The 18878-nt window shown below is 38.5% G+C and overlaps 1 protein-coding gene across 3 annotated transcripts in view; it reads left to right on the top strand.

Annotated features, from left to right (window-relative positions):
* Positions 1-18650, top strand: part of LOC149081471 (carcinine transporter-like) — an 86066-nt gene extending 67416 nt beyond the window's left edge. For all 3 annotated transcript variants that reach the window (XM_089238395.1, XM_089238396.1, XM_089238394.1), the window contains exons 4-11: positions 1913-2067; positions 4403-4571; positions 7657-7786; positions 8507-8628; positions 10970-11184; positions 15344-15513; positions 15937-16100; positions 18277-18650. In XM_089238395.1, the coding sequence (XP_089094521.1) occupies positions 1913-2067; positions 4403-4571; positions 7657-7786; positions 8507-8628; positions 10970-11184; positions 15344-15513; positions 15937-16100; positions 18277-18352 (1201 nt within the window). In that variant the 3' untranslated portion in view covers positions 18353-18650. The remainder of the gene's footprint in view (positions 1-1912; positions 2068-4402; positions 4572-7656; positions 7787-8506; positions 8629-10969; positions 11185-15343; positions 15514-15936; positions 16101-18276) is intronic.
* The last annotated feature ends 228 nt before the right edge of the window (positions 18651-18878 follow it).

The following is an 18878-nucleotide window of genomic DNA, read 5'->3' as shown; positions in this document are numbered from 1 at the left end:
GTGGCCCCCTTGAAGTACCCCAGTACCACTAGGGGGGGCCACATGGCCCCCGGTTGAGAACCACTGCACTAGAAAATACAACTGTAATTGAAAAATATTTTTGTGTAATGAAGCAACGATGGCTACTATTATAGACATTCAAAAAATATATAGTACAACAAAATCAACTAATATTTTTTTCCTTGGAAAGAACCAATAAAAAAAATCAGCAAATAGGCCTATTGGTTACATTCGAGCGAACGTAACCAATACGCTTATAGATTGCATTTTTCAACAGAACAACTTTTTTCTAAACATTTTTATAGTGTAATTAATATCCGGGAGTGGATTGAAAATGGTTGATAATGATGATGGGCCTAAGCAACACCACCTATAGAACAAGGCCTCCGCACGAAGCTTGTGACGTCAATGAAGAAGGTCATTTCTCCTATTGCCATTGGATATACTGCAAAAAAAAGGTCAAGATATCTCGTGCGTCGGCCTGCTATATCCAATGGGAATAGGTGAAATGGCCTTCTTCAGTGACGTGACGAGCTTCGTGCGTAGGCCTTGTTCTATAGGTGGTCTTGGCCTAAGACGTTTGATTTCATCAGCGGCGGGCACTAGAGAGAGAGAATATATATGTATTTTTTTTCATCTAATATATACTTTTAAAGGCTTACGGGTGTGTTATAAATAAGAATATTGCTGCCATCTATCGATTAGCTTTATGTGTTGAAAAATTTATCTCCAGAATTTTGAATCGTCAAAATAATTAATTTATTTCCTTTATTTGTTCAGTAATCAAAATCACAAAATATAACACTAATTTGCATCTATTCTCACATATTTTACAACTTTTAACATTTTATGATGATATATAAGTATGAAATACATTATTTATTTATTACGCCATCTAATTAGTGATGCCTAGTTGATCTCCGTAAATATGCTTGCTCTAGCGTTTGCTAATTAATCTCTTTCAGAATGGGCTAATCAGTTTTATGGATATAATTAAAATTATTTCTTTCAAAAGGTTTTCTTTTTCCTAAAAATTCTCGATGAGTACCGATTATTCTAGATACAAAAATGTCCCCCTCCTGCGCTGAAGGGCTGTGTATAAGGTGTTTTTGGGCCTCCCTGGCCCAGAACTCCTTCACACGGCTCTTCCAAACGCACAGCTTTACCAGTGTATCAGAAATGCATGTCGAAGTTCTAAAAATGACGCGATAAAGCTCTCTCAATGAACCAAGGTCTTAATATACATATTTTTTATATATATATTTTTTTTTCTTAACGCCTTTCAATTTTTACCCTCTAAGCAGCATCGACGAGATATCTCGCCTCTTTAAAAGTCTCTTACTTCAGTATTGATGAGCCAAGATATTTTATAATGTTGATTTCTCTACGAAACACTCTTCTCCATACCCCTTAGCTTGCACCAACTGAAAATTAGAAGATTACCTTTTTAAATATGGAATTTTTAGTGATTACTGCTGCGCTGCATTCAAAACTTCTTCGCGTCTCCCATTTCTACCATATCTTCAAATGAAGCTAATCACTTAGCAGGTCTGAAAAATTCGGGACTTCTCGCGATGCCTTCGAAACGTCTGGTTCTAAACCAGGGATCCTCAACCACGGGACACATTTGATGTTTTAGTCAGGCTCGCGAGCCTCTAATCTGAACTACACGCATGTTATCAAAGAGCTCGCCTGACCACAAGTGGCCCACGGGCCATGCGTTGAAGACAGCTGTTCTAAACGTTCTTGCGGTTTTGAATATCCCTGTTCTAATACGTACGGCTATTAATAACGATTCTCTTCAAAGGAATAGTCCATCATCATCATGTCCTTCAACATGAGGACGTCTAACAGAAACAATAAACACAACTGACTGTATTAATTCTTTAATATTTTGTCTAATTCCATTCAGGATAGGGAGGAAGCCGACGTTCTTCGTGACGGTTTTCGTGACATTCATATCGGGTGTGGCTTCGTGTTTGATGAACGACTTCATAGCTTTCATGGTACTTCGTACGATCAATGGAACCATCATGCCTTCCATTTTTCAGCTGCCGTACATCATACGTAAGTTGACATAACATTACTTTGATCAGTGCAAATTCTTTCATTTTAGTTAAGGTTCAAGGGGGAAAAACTCCACAAATTTTAATCGATGAGACGGGGTTCTGGTAAAACTATCACAGTATTTCCCAACCTGGGGGCCATGTGGTCCCTGCGGTACTGAGATACTCCAAGGGGCCACGGTTGGAAATCAAGTTAAAGTGGAAACCGTGACCGACTGCTAAAGGGGGTCACAAAGCACTGTGAGAAAAAAGAAATCAGGTATAAAAAGGAATGAAGCTTCAAGTGAAATATGGTCGGGAAAAAGTGCCTACTTTCAGAATGAAGCGGAACTACCCACAAAGCGGACCGTCGTAGCACATGAGCCCACTCGGACATAGCCCGGAAGCCTCACGATAATGAGATTTGAGATACTATTGTTTTCTAGAATAGGTATCTACATTTGTAAACAGGTACTCCCAACCGGGTAGGGGGGGGGGATGCTGATGCTACTGAAATGGCTCTGAATAGAAACAGGGCCATCCTAAAACATGGGCCCATCTGGGAAAGGCCCTGATGTCAATAGAAGTCCTACATAATGAGATCTAGTACCATGATTTGGATAGCGTAAGATGTTGTTTCCAGCTGAAGTAAGGGGTTCCAGAACATCTTTTTGCCCGAGGGCCCCATGGAGGTGAGACGGCATTGCATAGAGTCCGCCCCCCCCCCCATGAAAACCCTTACTAAATCAGGTGTTATTACCACTTTAAAATTTTTCTGTAGTATTATTTTGACTAAAAGATCAGTTCAATAAACAAGAAGGGTCTTGCTTCTTGATAAGAGGAGGGGCACTAGATACGGTAAAGGGAGACCACGAGAAACAGATATGGTCTACACGGATCATGGGTGAATGAAGGTTAATAAACACACTGAGCTATCCGAATACGTTGAAAACGCCATTTTGTCAAAAAATTTCGGTTGGTTTTTCTTCTCTTTATCCCCAAGTCCCATTTTATACGATTTCAAAACGGGCCCTTTTTTTGTTTACAGAACGCTTAAAACTGAAGTCAAACCCAATTTAATGTTGCCTTTCGACATAAAGTAGTCGGTGAATTAAAAACTTGAAAACACGTTTTACGAAGAATCCTATTTTTTTTGCATTTTACTTGAGTTTTAAACACAATTTCTAAAAATCTATCACTTGATTCATTACAAAATTTCAATACGTGTTAGGGAAAAAGTCCGTAGAAACTTTAAAAATACATAAAGACAGGAAAAATAACCGAAATAAAAAACTGTTTGCAAGGTTAGCATCGTCGCTAGGTCACGGGAATTTTTTGACTGGGAAAAATAACAAAAAAACAGCCGACAGATGGCGCTGACGTACACGAGTCAAAGAACGAACTCAAATTAACGAACAGAATGCCTCCAAATCGTTTTACAGCAGTGTGTGTTCCACCACCACAGGGGATAACGCATTGCGGTTCTTATGAATTTTTAAAGTTCCCACGGACTTTTTGCCCACCGTGTATTATATTTTACCATATATTGTTAAAGTTATGAATCAAAATCGTAGGTCTATCTCATTTATTTGTCTGATTAGTGTTTTATACACCATACAAATACAAAGCCACAACAAGCAAAATGTGCAACGAGGTGGCTGTGAGAAAAAGATACCTATTACAAATGTTGCCTCGTGTATTTCAAAAATACAGCAACCCGATTAAAAATGCAATTATAAAAACCAAATACTAAATGTACATGATAAAATATTATACAATGCTCAGAAAAAGTATATTTATGGTTGTCTAATTCTAAGTATGGATAGAGCTTCTCCATTTACCCCAATATGTTTATCGTATTTCTTTTTAAACGTGTCAATTGTGCTAGCATTTACTACCTCTGGGGGGTAAGCTGTTCCATTTATTGACAACCCTATTAGAGGAAAAACTTCCTGCGACACCAAGTCCTGTAATTGTCCCTTACCAATACTGTCCCCTTGTTAAAACAGTCGATTGGCGGTGTACTAATGATCCATGGCCCATCCCGTTGAAAATTTTGAACACTTCGATCATATCTCCCCGACACCTGCGTTCATCCAATGTAAACATATTCAAAAAATTAACTCTCTCCTCGTGCCAATAATTACACGCGTATCTCTTCTCCGCACCCCTTCAACCAAGTCTCTCTGTAGGTATGGTCTCCAAAACCTTACGGCACACTCCAGTCCGGGACGAACTAAGAAGAATTAATTAATTAATAATTAATTTGCAGTATATGATTGTGGAATTAATAATTCAACCGAAGTCATTTCACACAGAATTATGATCAGAAATTTCAGATTCGTTTTCTTTTTCAGTGTTGGAGATTGTCGGACCGACGAAACGAGCGAGGATGAATGGAATAACGAACACCTCTTGGACGATTGGCCTGTGCATGCTTCCGTTATTGGCTTGGCTCAGCCGGACTTGGGTCGTCTTTGGACTGATTACGTGCAGTGTTACGGCCATCTTCCTCGTGTATTGGAAGTTAGTTCGCCTTTCTATATATTTGTACATTGACTAGTAATATAATCATAACCAGAATGATTTTTTTTCTGGACATGAATGCATGATAACCGCATCGTCTAGGACAGGTATCTTCAAATTATGGCCCGTGGGGGTCACGGGTACCTTTCGAAGCTTTTTGCAGTGGCCCGCCGGCGAAAAGGCTTACTTAGTTATAGAAATTATAGTGAAGCTGGAAAAAAACCTCAATGAGATATGCTTTTACATTAATTCATGATTAACGGAAAATATTTCCAGAATTAATGGAAAAGTATTCCCAAAATTATTGAAAAAGTACACTCATGTACATAAATTAAGGATACTTCAGAATCACACGGAAATCGAAATCTAAAGTAAAAATTTCACCTTTAGAATTATCACACACATCTGCAAGAATGATATGCAAATTTCAGGAAGCCACCAGATGATGCCGATAGTGCGTCACAATGACGAGAGTGTAAGAGGGGGGTACATAAGAAATGGTGGCAAAGAAGTGAAATTGTTCACAAGAGTTCTGTAAAGCGCTCAGTGCCATAAGCGAATAGTTATGACACAGAGGACGCATGTGGATGATTTTTTACGAGGTAGAATTATCGGCCGCCTGGAATGTGGGCGTACTCAGATGGAAGTATCCGAGGAACTTGGAATTGCCCAAAGTGTCATCTCTAGGCTTTGGCAACGATTCCAAGATAACGGAAATGTCAGTAGACGTTACAGTGCAGGTCGCCCCCGAGTTACAACGCCGAATGAAGACCGGTATTCGGCAGTAACTGCCAAAAGAAGCAGACGGAGCACAGCATCCGACCTGTCTCGTCAGCTATCTGCAGCCACGGGTACCACAGTTTCAAGGCAAACCGTGTACAGACGTTTGGAAGATATTGGTCTATAGTATCTTGGATGAGAAGGCTTGCTACTGAGACCAGTGTCTTCCAGGCTGAGGTATATGCAATTTTGCATGCAGTTCAATGGGCGCAATCCGAACAGCATCCAGTGCTCATATTTTCAGACAGTGCATCAAGTCTGTGGGCCATAAAAAATCCACGTTCACCGTATTACAACGTCAGAGAGATTCGTCGCATCCTGTGTGGAAATCCAAGAATACGATTGGCCTGGGTGAAGGCGCACTCTGGAGTAGCTGGCAACGAGCAAGCTGACCAACTTGCTAAGGAAACCGCTAATCTTCAAACTCCAGGTGAACACCCATGGCCAAGGGGCTTTGGTCAACGCTTATTGCGTGAGGATCTGTTGAAGACGTGGCAATGTAGTTGGAATTATAATGCGGCCAAAGACGCCTATAAAGTCCAACGACGGGTCCGTTGGCACCATTATGTTTGGCCCAGAGAAAAGATAATAGTGGTAACAGAGCAAGGTCCATTTCCGGTCTATTTCGAACGGTTTAAGCGCTCAACTCATTCTGCTTGTAATTGTGGAGCTTCTGGATCTCTCTGGCACTATGCGACGCAGTGTCCAATGACGGCTCAGTTCCACTTTGGTAAGATGCCAGAGTCTTATACCTTAGCCTGGAAGATAAGGACCCTTCGTAGTCCTACGAACTTTCACCGCCTCATAGGTCTTGTCAGGTTTCTGGAGCAGAACGTTCACCATATGCACGACAAAACCAGAGAAGCACGTGAACCGAGAGGAGACACCGACCCGACGTATGTGCCATCAAGGGAGTGCAGCAGTCAGGTGAGACAGTACGATTTGCGGTTAAGACTGAGAGGAGTTACTGACGTCACGCACCCGCCCTCGCGAGAGAGCGGCAGCCAGGCGATGATTTACAACTTGCGGCCTAGACGGCGGCGGACCGATACTCGACCGATTCACTACTGAAGACCGATACCGACAATCGAACTGATATGTGGGAGCTGGACAATGGATGGCTGTGATTAGCTGATTTACTCTGCGATTCGAAATTTTATGTTTATTATTGACAATCATTCGATTAACTGACGATGGCAAGATTCTTATGGGAGGGCTATCATCGCATAATCTTGTTTATAATTTCGATTGTCGATTGGCGTTTTATGTTTCGAGTTTAATCACGTGTTATATGATTTTAGATTGACGATCGTCTTCATATATATATATATATTATTTTTTTTTTGGTTGCCTTCGTATGAGGCGACAATGTTTTGTTTTTATAATAAAACTTTCCGGATACACCCACCCTTCGGGAACGCTTCGATATCTCTATGAGATGGGAAGCGGGGTGTGTGCGGTCTTCAAAGGTCAAAGCCCGTCAACCACCTCCTACATGTGTACCGGAACTTCGGAGAGCATTGCTTGCTGAGTGGAGTGATTTTCCCCAAGATCAGATCGATAATTTGATACTCAGCATGCCTAGGCGTTGTATGGACTGTATTTCATCGCATGGGAGACATACAATGTATTAACCATCATACCAACCATGTTATAGTAAGTTTTTGTAAAGGAGATGTTTTTTACAATTGCTCCAGGGAGCAAAAATCGTAGTTTTTATGAATGGTATCATACATACACCATCGTTTTTGTTCTTTATCTTTTGTTTAATAAATGGGCTTTATGAATAAGTAACGTTTGTTTTGTTTCTGAACCTTTATTTGCCGGAGCTGGCATTATCCTTAATTTATGGACATGAGTGTATTTCCATAATTAATGAAAATTCATATTTAATGAAAAAATAATATCAGAATAAATAAAAATTCATATTTAATCTCAAAATTAATGAAATTCTCGAATAATAAAGGCGTGGTCTGTTTGAGTCGGAGCCCCGGGGCCTACTGGGCCCATCCATTAAGGCACTACCAAGGTTTCTATAATATATATACCACTGCGTGAATTTTGTCTACCGCTGTAATTATGACATTTTGGACATCGGGCTTCATAGAAATTTTATTTCGGCCCACAATGCCTGAAATTTCGAAAACCCCTAGTTCCTCTAGGAATAAATTTCCATGACACTGCACCTGCTCATGGCAACCTCATTATTACCCGAGAATAACTTTCTCGATTATACACGTAATCACGTGTAAGAGCACAATAATTCTCTATAGTAATAAATCTAATTGTTTCCTGGCTTGTATAGATTGCTTCCAGAGTCTCCAAGATGGCTCCTCGCTCGCGAGAAATACGACGAATCGGCGGCTATCATGGCGAAAATCGCCAGGAAGAACGAGAAGAAGATCGACGAGACTTACTTAAAAACGGAACTGAAGGTAATTATATAATTTTCTAATGAGAATTACTATTCTATTCTAGATAAATATTTGTATATAAGGGGTCATTCAAGTATTACGTCAGCATCGGGGGGGGGGGGAAAGGGGGGTTTCGGATTTGCTGACTTTTGATGACAAGGGGGGAGGGGGGTTTGAAGGTTTCTTACGTCATCAACCACCCCTTCTTGAAGATATGAAATATTCCAAGCTGCTGACGGGGGAAGGGGGGTGGTCAGTGTTTTGCTGACTTTTGCTGACAAGGGGGGAGGGGGTTCAAAATGGCTGAAAATCTGCTTACGTAATACTTGAATGGCCCTTAATGGATGAATAATGATTTTTTCACGGCCCACGATGCATCAAATCAATAGATTTTCTATATATATTCAAAATCAATAGACTTTCTGGATATATCAAAAATCTATAGACTTTCTGGATATATCAAAAATCTATAGACTTTCTGGATATATCAAAAATCTATAGACTTTCTGAATGCATCCCGATCAAAATCAATAGACTTCTGGATATATACAAATCAGAATCAATATATTTTCTAGATAGATCCAGGGAAAAACCAATAGACTTTCCGGATATAAACGGAAAACCTAATTGATTTGATTAATTCTTTGAGAATTAATAACCCATAATACACCCCCTGTATATACCACAGTGCATCTTATGTTCTTAAGCGTCATTAATGTCTTCTGTTCGGTTCCATTACAGGCGCTCGGTGAAAGAACCAAAAGCAAGCTCCAAAAATCCGGCGAAGAGGAAGAAACTTCGATAATAGTTTTCATCAAGTACCCGAAACTCAGAAAGCACTTCTTCATACTGACTTATCTCTTGTGAGTATATAATTAGCAATCTATCTTTTAAGAGATAAGACATTTTATAAGACGTCATCTTATTTTAATTCAAAATACAAGTGGTTCCATACATTTTCAATGTGTGTACTTCTAATGTAAATACTGTAAATACTGTTTCGGCTAATAAAACGTAACCACCGTTCCTATCTCGAATTGTATTATGTCAGCGTTTCTCAACCTATGGTCCGCGACGAGGGCATGAATCGTCCGCAGGCAGACTCGATAGTTTAATTCTCACTGAATGGAAAATTATTCAACCGTTGTAATTGATATTAGTAACACCCATATAGGTTCAATTTAAAATATGAATTCATATTTAGGTTCGCTATACATCATCACGAAAGATGCAAGGAGTTAGTTACGATCCTAAATATGGGATATCATTAAATTTTTTGTGAAAACAATGAAATTTATTGCCTTATATGCAATTTTATAACTACTTCTAAACTCGCTGAAGGGGGATAAAGAACTGTTACACAAATCTTAGTAGCCATGATGTATTTCACAAAAAATATTCAAATGATCCGATGACCATATTTCATTGAGAAAAATAGGTAAACTGGAATCTTAAATAGGATAAAATACGGGATATAGCCTATTGCCATCGAAAAATGTTTCCGGAAGTATGCACAATCACTAATTTTTACTAAAATTGCTGAAAAACTGCGGGAAAAAACGTTGAACCTGACAATTAAGTGAAATAAAAATCTATATTTTTGTCATAACTATCATAAAACAATAATTTATACACTGTGGTTATGGAAACGCTGTTTGTTCACGACTTTTATAAACATTACAAATTCAATTAAAAGCGTCGTTTAAAAAATGGTACAAATGTATAAAAAAATCGGAACCAAAATTAGAAATTACCCGTAATACGGGACACAAGTGGTCCATAAAATTGTTTCTGACGTTTTACTGGTTGGTCCTTAGGTTCAGAAAGGTTGATAAATGTTGTATTATGTTAAAATGATCGAGAATGGATAAAAGGCTCGTTGGATAGAAGGTTCGTATATACAGGGTGGTAATAAAACAACTTCACCGATATGTGATTCCCCCTTGAGGGCCGCAAAAATCAACGAATGTGAATGAAATTTAGACATTGGTGTTTCAAAGTATTGTGCACGAGAATTAATGAAAGACAAAAACGTTGATTGCTTCCGCAGTTATGGTTACAGCGACAAAATTTCGAAAAACTAAAATGGCAACGTTTACTTTTATGCATTGCAAAGTGAGCGGCGCAGTAAGTATGTATGAGTGGTGATGAAACCGTACCCGTAGCAAGGTAAACGCCGGCACCAGACGCAGACAAAAAAACATATGGAAACAATTTAGATCGAATTTCTGCCTCCGAAAGTTCACTAAGTGGTTAGCGCATCTACGGCTCCCACATCCTTCAGCAGGGCCACCAGGCCTATCTTTGGTGAGCCCCAAGACCGGACTTTTAACCGGCCCCATTATAATGAATTTGTAGTGTGAAAAGAGAAAAAAATTGATGAAAGAGTCGTTCCAGGGCTGTAGCCCTGTCAGCCCCACTTTTGTGTGAGTCATGAACAGGGCCGTCTCAAAAACATTCCAGTCCCCCTTCCCCCTTAGATACCCAGTCTCGAAAATAATTTATTCGGGGAACCTGAATGGAGGTGTGACGGCATGGACGTACAGCACTGTTTCTGAAAGTGTGCGCGGCTGCTCCTAGGGGCGCACCACCCTTTGTCAGCTTGGTGAGCCACCGAAGTAGATGTGTGCCTGATCGAAGTTTCAAACGGCTCTTTGTTAGACTATTCTGGGAGCATGGCCCCCGAGTCTGGAATATTTCGTGGGCCTTCAAAGCCAGACTTTTCACGGGTCCTTCTATTTTTAGCATGGAAAAAACAAAATATGATGGTAATTGTCACGGATCACAGGATTGGAGCCCTGTCAACCTTTGTAGGGGCCATGAGCGCACCAATCCGTGGTGAGATCTTTTCTTTGTGAGCGTCTTGCGCCGGCGTTTAAGGTGCTACAGGTGCCATGTCAACGATCACTTTGCAATGTATGAAAAGAAGTGCTGTCTTTTGAATTTTTTGATATTTTATTGTTGTAACCGCATCCTATAGGGGGAGCTATGCTTTTTTTTTCCTCTACTCATTCTCCAGCGAAACACCTACATCTTGAATTTCATTCACATCCGTTTATTTTTGCGGCCGCTTTGCACTCGTGTAACGGCAAAGTTATTTTACGATCATCCTGTACTTGCGATGCCTATTCGAAACGTTCAAAATCAAATTATGGCATTCATTCGTGCCAAGTACTCACCATTTTTCGACTTTTAATTTTCCAGCTGCGCCGACATCGCCGCATACTACGGCCTGCAAATCAATGCGTCGAACCTGGACGGCAACGAATTCATCAACTTTTTCCTGTTGGCAATCGTCGAACTACCCGGTTATTTGATCAGTTGGTGGTTCATGCAACGTTTCGGCCGTCGCTGGTGCTCGGTGTGGACCCTGAACTTGACCGGGATAGTGTGCCTCATTCCGGCTTTTGTACCGAATTGTAAGTTGAATTCGATTACCCAACTTCTACTCTGCCAATTATTCTAGAATTTCCCACGTTCCTTAGAGTTCAGGTTTACCTTGGAGTTCAAGTTCTCCGATATGTGATTGGAATCTTTTTTAAATTTTCAAATTTCATCGACATTTTGCGGTCCTATGTCGAGTCCACCTAGACATAGGACCCCAAATCTTCTGTGGGGTAGGGGAATAGACATCCAAAGATTCGTGCATTACCACAAAATATGCATGAATGCTGAAAAATATATCTAATAACAATGAAAATACAGAATTACTCAAAGAAAAAAGTCGCAGGATTGGTGATAAATTCAGAATTGATGAGAGAAAAAATCCCGTAATTGACGAATGAAAAATCAGAATTAATGAAAGTAACCCCATAATTGAGAGAGATAAAAAAATCAGAATTAATGAGTGGAAAAAATTCAGAATTAATGAGTGGAAAAAAATTCAGAATTAATGAGTGGAAAAAATTCAGAATTAATGAGTGGAAAAAAATTCAGAATTAATGAGTGGAAAAAAATTCAGAATTAATGAGAGAAATAATTCCGTACTTGACGGAAATCCAGAATTAATGAATGAAAATATCCCAGAATTGATGAAATCTTAGAATAATTTTGAGAGGAAAAATCCCAGAATAATTTTGAGAGGAAAAATCCCAGAATTTAAAATATGTTTAATATTATGTATATTCTTCCCTTCCATCAGGATAACTGCGGAGTCCGATGCGACCGCACGCCCCTAAAGGTGGCTCTGTAGGTCCGCATCAGAAAAGAACGGTACTTCGGGATTACAACGGCTCTTTGCGATAATAGGAAGGCTTCTGTGAATCCGGCTTCTCAGCAAGGCTTAAAAGCCATACAAAAACCACTGACGGACAAACATTCAGGGCCCCCCCCCCCTATTGCGGGAAGGCGCTCGCTATAAACTCCGAACTGTACCAACGTTCACTGAGAAGTGCCGAAAAACCTCTGGACTGCAACGGGTTAATAGCAGTAATTCTCAAACTTTTGTCCCCCCGATGCTCCCCAGAATACTTTAGTAGATGTTTTCACTTATGATAGACACACAAATCATATTAGTCGCGGTGAATCTAGGAGCACCGGCGCACACTTTGAGAAACGCTGAGGAATTTAGGGAAAATTAGGAGTCTCTTTCATGAGACTCAGCATGCACACATCAAATTATACGACGCTGGAGTCTAATCTATATTTTAATTATTAATTTTATTATGTATTGTAATGACTTGTTTCGACATGGAACGATTTGATGCAATTCCGATACACAAAAGCTGAAATTCATTTAATTAACTAAATTTGCATTATTTTAACGCGTAGTCAACAAATTTGTATCTTTAGTTTTTCAAATAAATTTTTTCCCGGAAAAATTTTTAATAAAAAACCAACATTACCTGCACAACAGATGGCGATAATTTTTTCTGGACTTGAAAATTATTTTATCTTGAATCGGTATATTAAGCTATACATTTCATTTATACCGTGCACTGCCCAGGCTCTGTCGACCATTGTCAATTTTAACCATTGCCCTGAATGACGGGGGGGGGGGAAGGGCCTAGGCGTGGTCGGTTGCTTTATCTTGCATATAAAATACAGTACATGAAATATAAATACATTATTGAAAAAAAAAGGTATATATACAGATTTAAAAATTTCTATTATACAACATTTATATCGATGAGCTCTTATAATGTCTTAGTGAGCCCTTTGTTGTTTTCTGTGGCCAGGCCAAGTCCTTGACCACGCGTTTTTCCTCGTTTGCGTGTTGGCTCGTGTGAGTCCTCCGCCGTGGTAGGCCAGGTCCTAGACCACGTCTTTCCTCCTTGTCTTGTTGGCTCGGGTGAGCCCTCCGCCGTGGCCAGGTCCACGTCTTTCCTCGTTAGCTTGTGTGAACCCTCCGCAGTGGCCAGGTCAGGACCTGGACCACGTCTTTCCTCCTTGGCTTGTTGGCTCGGGTGAGACTTCCGCCGTGGCTAGGCCAGGTCCGCGTCTTCCCTCTTTGGCTTGTTGGCTCGTGTAAACCCTCCGCGTTGGACAGGCCAGGTCCACGTCTTCCCTCCTTAGCTTGTTGGCTCGGGTGAGCCCTCCGCCGTGTCCAAACCAGGTCCTGGACCACGTCTTTCTAGTTGGCTTGTTAGCTCGGGTGAGACCTCCGTCGTGGCCATGCCAGGTCATTTACCACGTCTTCCCTCGTTGTATTAAACTATACATCCGGGATCTTCAACGCTTAACACGCGGGTCAAATGTGGCCCTCCGAGACCTTCGCCGACGCTCGCCGGTCATTTTATGAAATGGCTGAGAAACAAGTCGATTAAGCCCGCTTTCATTGATATTAACGCTATTAATCCGTTATATTACCCTGTATAGACATAAATAAATTCGAATTTGGTATCGGAATAATTTAATTTATTTATTTATTGAATATGCAAAACCTGTGTAAGGCCGGGATCACACTGTAAAAGTTTTCTAAAATTTCTTTTATAAAATTTGAAAATCTCAGCCAATAAGATTATTGGTTGCATTTGTTCGAATGTAATCTATGAGCTTCATTGGTTGGGTTTTTCAAGTTTTGTAAAAGGGTTTTTACACAACTTTTACAGTGTAATCCCGGCCGAAGGCCAGTAGGCTCTAACTTCACAGGTGCACAATTCAAACAATCAATAAAATCAAATTTATTTAATTTCAGAACTAATTACAGAAATATTTTCAGAATTACTGAAAGAAATAATTTCAGAATTACTGAAAGAAATAATTTCAGAATTACTGAAAGAAATAATTTCAGAATTACTGAAAGAAATAATTTCAGAAATAATTTTTCACATTTATTGAAAGGAATATTTCCAGAATTACTCAAAAAATAATAATTTCAGGTTTGGTGATAGAAATAAATTATAATTTTTTACCAAAATAATATCAGAACTGATTCAAAAATAATTTCAGAATTACTGAAAGAAATAATTTCAGAATTACTGAAAGAAATAATTTCAGAATCCATACATAAATAATTTTAGAATTAATTCAGAAATAATTTAAGAATTAATTCAGAAATAATTTAAGAATTAAAGAAATAATTTAAGAATTAAAGAAATACTTTTAATTGCAGATATAATTTAAGAATTAAAGAAATACTTTTAATTGCAGATATAATTTCGGAATAACTGAGAAAATTACTGAAAGAAATAATTTTAGAATTATTTACATAAAACATTTCTGAATTAATTGCATAAAAAATTTCTGAATCAATTGCATAAAAAATTTCTGAATTAATTGCATAAAAAATTTCTGAATTAATTGCATAAAAAATTTCTGAATTAATTGCATAAAAAATTTCTGAATTAATTGCATAAAAAATTTCTGAATTAATTGCATAAAAAATTTCTGAATTAATTGCATAAAAAATTTCTGAATTAATTATAGAAATAATTTCAGAACTAATTACAAGAATAATTACAGAGTTCATTACAAAAATAAATTCCGAATTACTGAAAGAAATCATTTCAGAATCAATTACAGAAATAATTTCAGAATCAATTACAGAAATAATTTCAGAATTAATTGCAGAAATAATTTCAGAATTAATTGCAGAAATAATTTTAGATTAACTGAAGAAATTACTGAAAGCAATAATTCGAGATTTACTGAAAGAAATAGTTCCGTAATAAATGAAAGAAAACATGATTTCAAAACGCACACGAATAAAAATTTTCAATTATTTGGGACCAATTTTAACTCACAGCCGTGCCTGGCGAATCCGTTAACACTACTGAACGCAATACCAAGTCTTTCCGAATCTGTATATCTCATCTTACAATTCTAAATACTTCAGTATGACTTGGTGTGGCGGCCCGCGGGATTCAAATTTTGTTCCACATTACCTGGAAGGTTGAAGACCCCCCACTCTACATCTTGTTGCTGATAGAGACTTGGCAGACGCAAAAGATTGATTAATCAGTCGATTGTCTGTATACCAGTGATGTTTTGTGATGATACTGTTCAAATCATTAATGCGAAGATCACTCATTATGCTTCATATTTTTTTAAAAATCAAATGTTTTGTAGTTTGTTTTTTTACAATTTTTATAATGTTTTAAACGTCAAATAATGCATTTTTTCCCCCGTTGGATGCAGCTGGGGTCGTGGTGTCTCTGATCGGTAAATTCGGAGCAGGAGCAGCTTTCATGGCGATGTACCAGCAGTGCTCGGAGCTGTTCCCGACTCCCGTGCGTTCTCAAGGCATGGGCCTGAGTGGAACCGTCGCCGTAATCACCATGATCGCAGTGCCTTACATCGTTTACTTGGTGAGATTTTGAATTTGTGTAATTAATGAATTAATGATATCATCGTGCAGGGCTGGACAAATCGCAAAAAAAAAAAATCTAAACGCAGGAAAAAAATTGTAGGCTCCGGAAAAAATTTTCCCGACTAAGAAAGTCCAAAACAATGCTTCTTTTTAAGGTATAGTGACCCTCTTTCGTGTTGGCAGATATGCTGCTATAAATTGCAAATATTTAGTGTGCAATTCAGTAAATTTCCAAAGAGAGGTTTAAGTACCAATACCAGTTTTACGACGTGCCTCCTGGGATTTGTCCAGCTCTGCCGTTATGAACTTTTGACGAAACTTTTTTTCTGCTCAACTTGTATTTCGCCAAACTAATTTCGTCAGTTTCAGTGTTTGGAAACCAAAATGTGTGGTAACACTATTCCGACTCTTCCTCTTACAGGCCGAATACGGCAAATACATTCCCTTCGTCATCATCGCATTCATCAACATCACGGCTGGATTTGCGTCCGCTTTTTTGCCGGAGACACTAAACGAGAATTTGCCTCAGACGGTTCTGGACGCAGAATCTTTCGGATTGAACCAGAAATTCTTCAGTTGCTACAGGTAAGCCGTGGCTAATCGTAGCTACGTCCCGTTATCGTTATCTTAGCCTGCCGATGGGCAAACTACGGCCCGAAAAGGTGTTCCGGTAAAAAGTATCGATACATAACCCAGGCCCGTCATTTAGGAGGGGGGCAGGGTTTTTTTTGAAAATACACTAAAAATGGTATATATATATATATATATATAGATACATACATTGAGTACATGTGCTTTGCCCCCCCCCCCCAGAAAAAGTTGAAATGATGGCCCTTCATACCCCACAATAAGGCTGACCATATTTACTTAATAAAAATAATAGAAAGTCCTAATCCACATGCGGTATCGTCGCAAATTATCGCCAAAAAATTTTCAAATGCAAGTTGCTAATTAGGGGGGGGGGATATTTTCAAAGGGCAAGTCAAGTTTTCCAATTTCAGCAAAAAATTGTGAAAGGCAAGTAAAGTTGCCAAATCCAAAATTAACCAGAAGAGTAATTGTACAACAGAAAGAAAATGCAGAATTAATGAAAGTAATAATTTCGGAATTAGTGGAAGCCTTGAACAGTTTGGGGGGGGGCCTGATTGATTCGCGGCCCTACTACTTCACCACACGCTATCCCCAGCCATATCGTTATACTGCAATTTACTGCCATTTGAGTCGCCATCTGTCGGTGGTCACCTGAAGCTCGTTAGGAAATATATCTTATTATCTATATTCTTCTCCCGGTTGGAACCTGGGATCTGATAGCGACTTTCACAATGGCAGACGAGCATCTTACCAGTACGCAACTCGGGCGCCTGATCCGCAGCCCTGGTTTCCTATCACGATAGTCAGAAGCTATGGTGCATACTTACGAATCAAAATATCATCTCAATTTCTCATAGCAGAGTTACAGTCATTCTATGAGAAAATCACAGTGAAACCTCCCATAACGGACACTCCCTGTTAGCAGGCACCTCCAATTAACGGACGGTTCCGTTGGTCCAAAGACACAGAGCTTAAATGCAGAAAATTATTATAACAGACACTCCCCCCCCCCTCTGTAAGAGGACAAAATTTCCAGTCCCACGGATGTCCGTTATGGCGTTATGGAGAGGTTCCACTGTATATTCAAATATTTGAAAGATGGTTCTTGACCTCACCAGGGCCGCCCTTTCCGGACGCGAGGCCAGGTGAGGATAGCGGGGCGAGAGGCGTCTCAACAAATTCGGTGCCCCTTAGCGCAGATTTTACACATTCTGCGGGAGAGGAGAATCGGGAAATTAAGAAAATGAAAGCCATGTAAAAGAATAAACGAAATAAATAATTTCAGAATTTGGGAAGATTCAGAATAAACGAAATAAATAATTTCAGAAAATTCAGAATAAACGAAATAAATAATTTCAGAAAATTCAGAATAAACGAAATAAATAATTTCAGAAAATTCAGAATAAACGAAATAAATAATTTCAGAAAATTCAGAATAAATGAGTAAAATAATTTCAGAATAAATGAGTAAAATAATTTCAGAATAAATGAATAAAATAATTTCAGAATAAATGAGTAAAATAATTTCAGAATAAATGAATAAAATAATTTCAGAATAAATGAGTAAAATAATTTCAGAATAAATGAGTAAAATAATTTCAGAATAAATGAGTAAAATAATTTCAGAATAAATGAGTAAAATAATTTCAGAATAAATGAGTAAAATAATTTCAGAATAAATGAGTAAAATAATTTCAGAATAAATGAGTAAAATAATTTCAGAATAAATGAGTAAAATAATTTCAGAATAAATGAGTAAAATAATTTCAGAATAAATGAGTAAAATAATTTCAGAATAAATGAGTAAAATAATTTCAGAGTAAATGAGTAAAATAATTTCAGAGTAAATGAGTAAAATAATTTCAGAATAAATGAAAGAAATAATCTTAAATAATTCAAAATTACAACATTGATGAAAATTCAGGAAAAGAGATTAAAATTCATAATTCCAGAATTGGTGGGAATTGAGAATTCATGAAAATGCGAAATTTCAAAAAAAAGAGAAAGCTATTGAATAAACAATTCCAGAATTGATAAAAATTGCAAATTTAACAACCCTGAAAACTCGCAGCCCGTTGCGACCGCACCTGCCGCACACCCCTAAGAGCGACTCTGGGTCTCACTTATTAATGTGTAAGAGAATTACAGGCACGTTTTATTTTTCTTTCAGGCGTAGGAGACCATCCACCTATGAAAGCAAAGACCAAACGGAGAAAAACGGTCAGATAGAGCTTCCGAAACGATAAACCAGACGCATTTACGCGTCCGTTGGTACAGGGATTCGTTTGAGAGTTAGTTCATCATCGCGATCACTGATCAAATTCCATTGGTGTGTGTGTGTGTGTACAGGGTGTCATCCAGAGAGTATCGCGTCTACCTTCAGCGAAGGATGATCGGAACGATCGAGCTCTTCCCAGAGGTGAAATGCTTATCCAAAAATGAAATAGGACAATGCGGTCATACTTATCCGAGCGGGCTATTCAGCATAAGTATGTCGATGTAAAATTATTCGTTGTAACAATAAAGTCTATATATATTTGTTCATACGTAGGTGCGATAATGAATTCGAATGTATATTTTGAGGGGGCATTACATTGACACGAGAACGACTGGAGCGGTAATTTGGACCGCAGACGGTCTTTTGACCATGCGATTGCACCCAAACGGTTTATCTCGGGATGTTGAGATTTCGTGACTTTTTTCTTATCTTGTTAAGGCTCTTATATTCCGGGATTACACTACAAAAGTTTTCTAAAAGTACTTTTATAAAAT

This window comes from Pholcus phalangioides, unplaced genomic scaffold, assembly GCF_987345545.1.
Source record: "Pholcus phalangioides strain wild (caught in Gottingen) unplaced genomic scaffold, Ppha-v1.0 ptg000010l_1, whole genome shotgun sequence".
Classification (NCBI taxonomy): domain Eukaryota; kingdom Metazoa; phylum Arthropoda; class Arachnida; order Araneae; family Pholcidae; genus Pholcus; species Pholcus phalangioides.
This window is presented reverse-complemented; position numbering and strand designations above follow the sequence as displayed.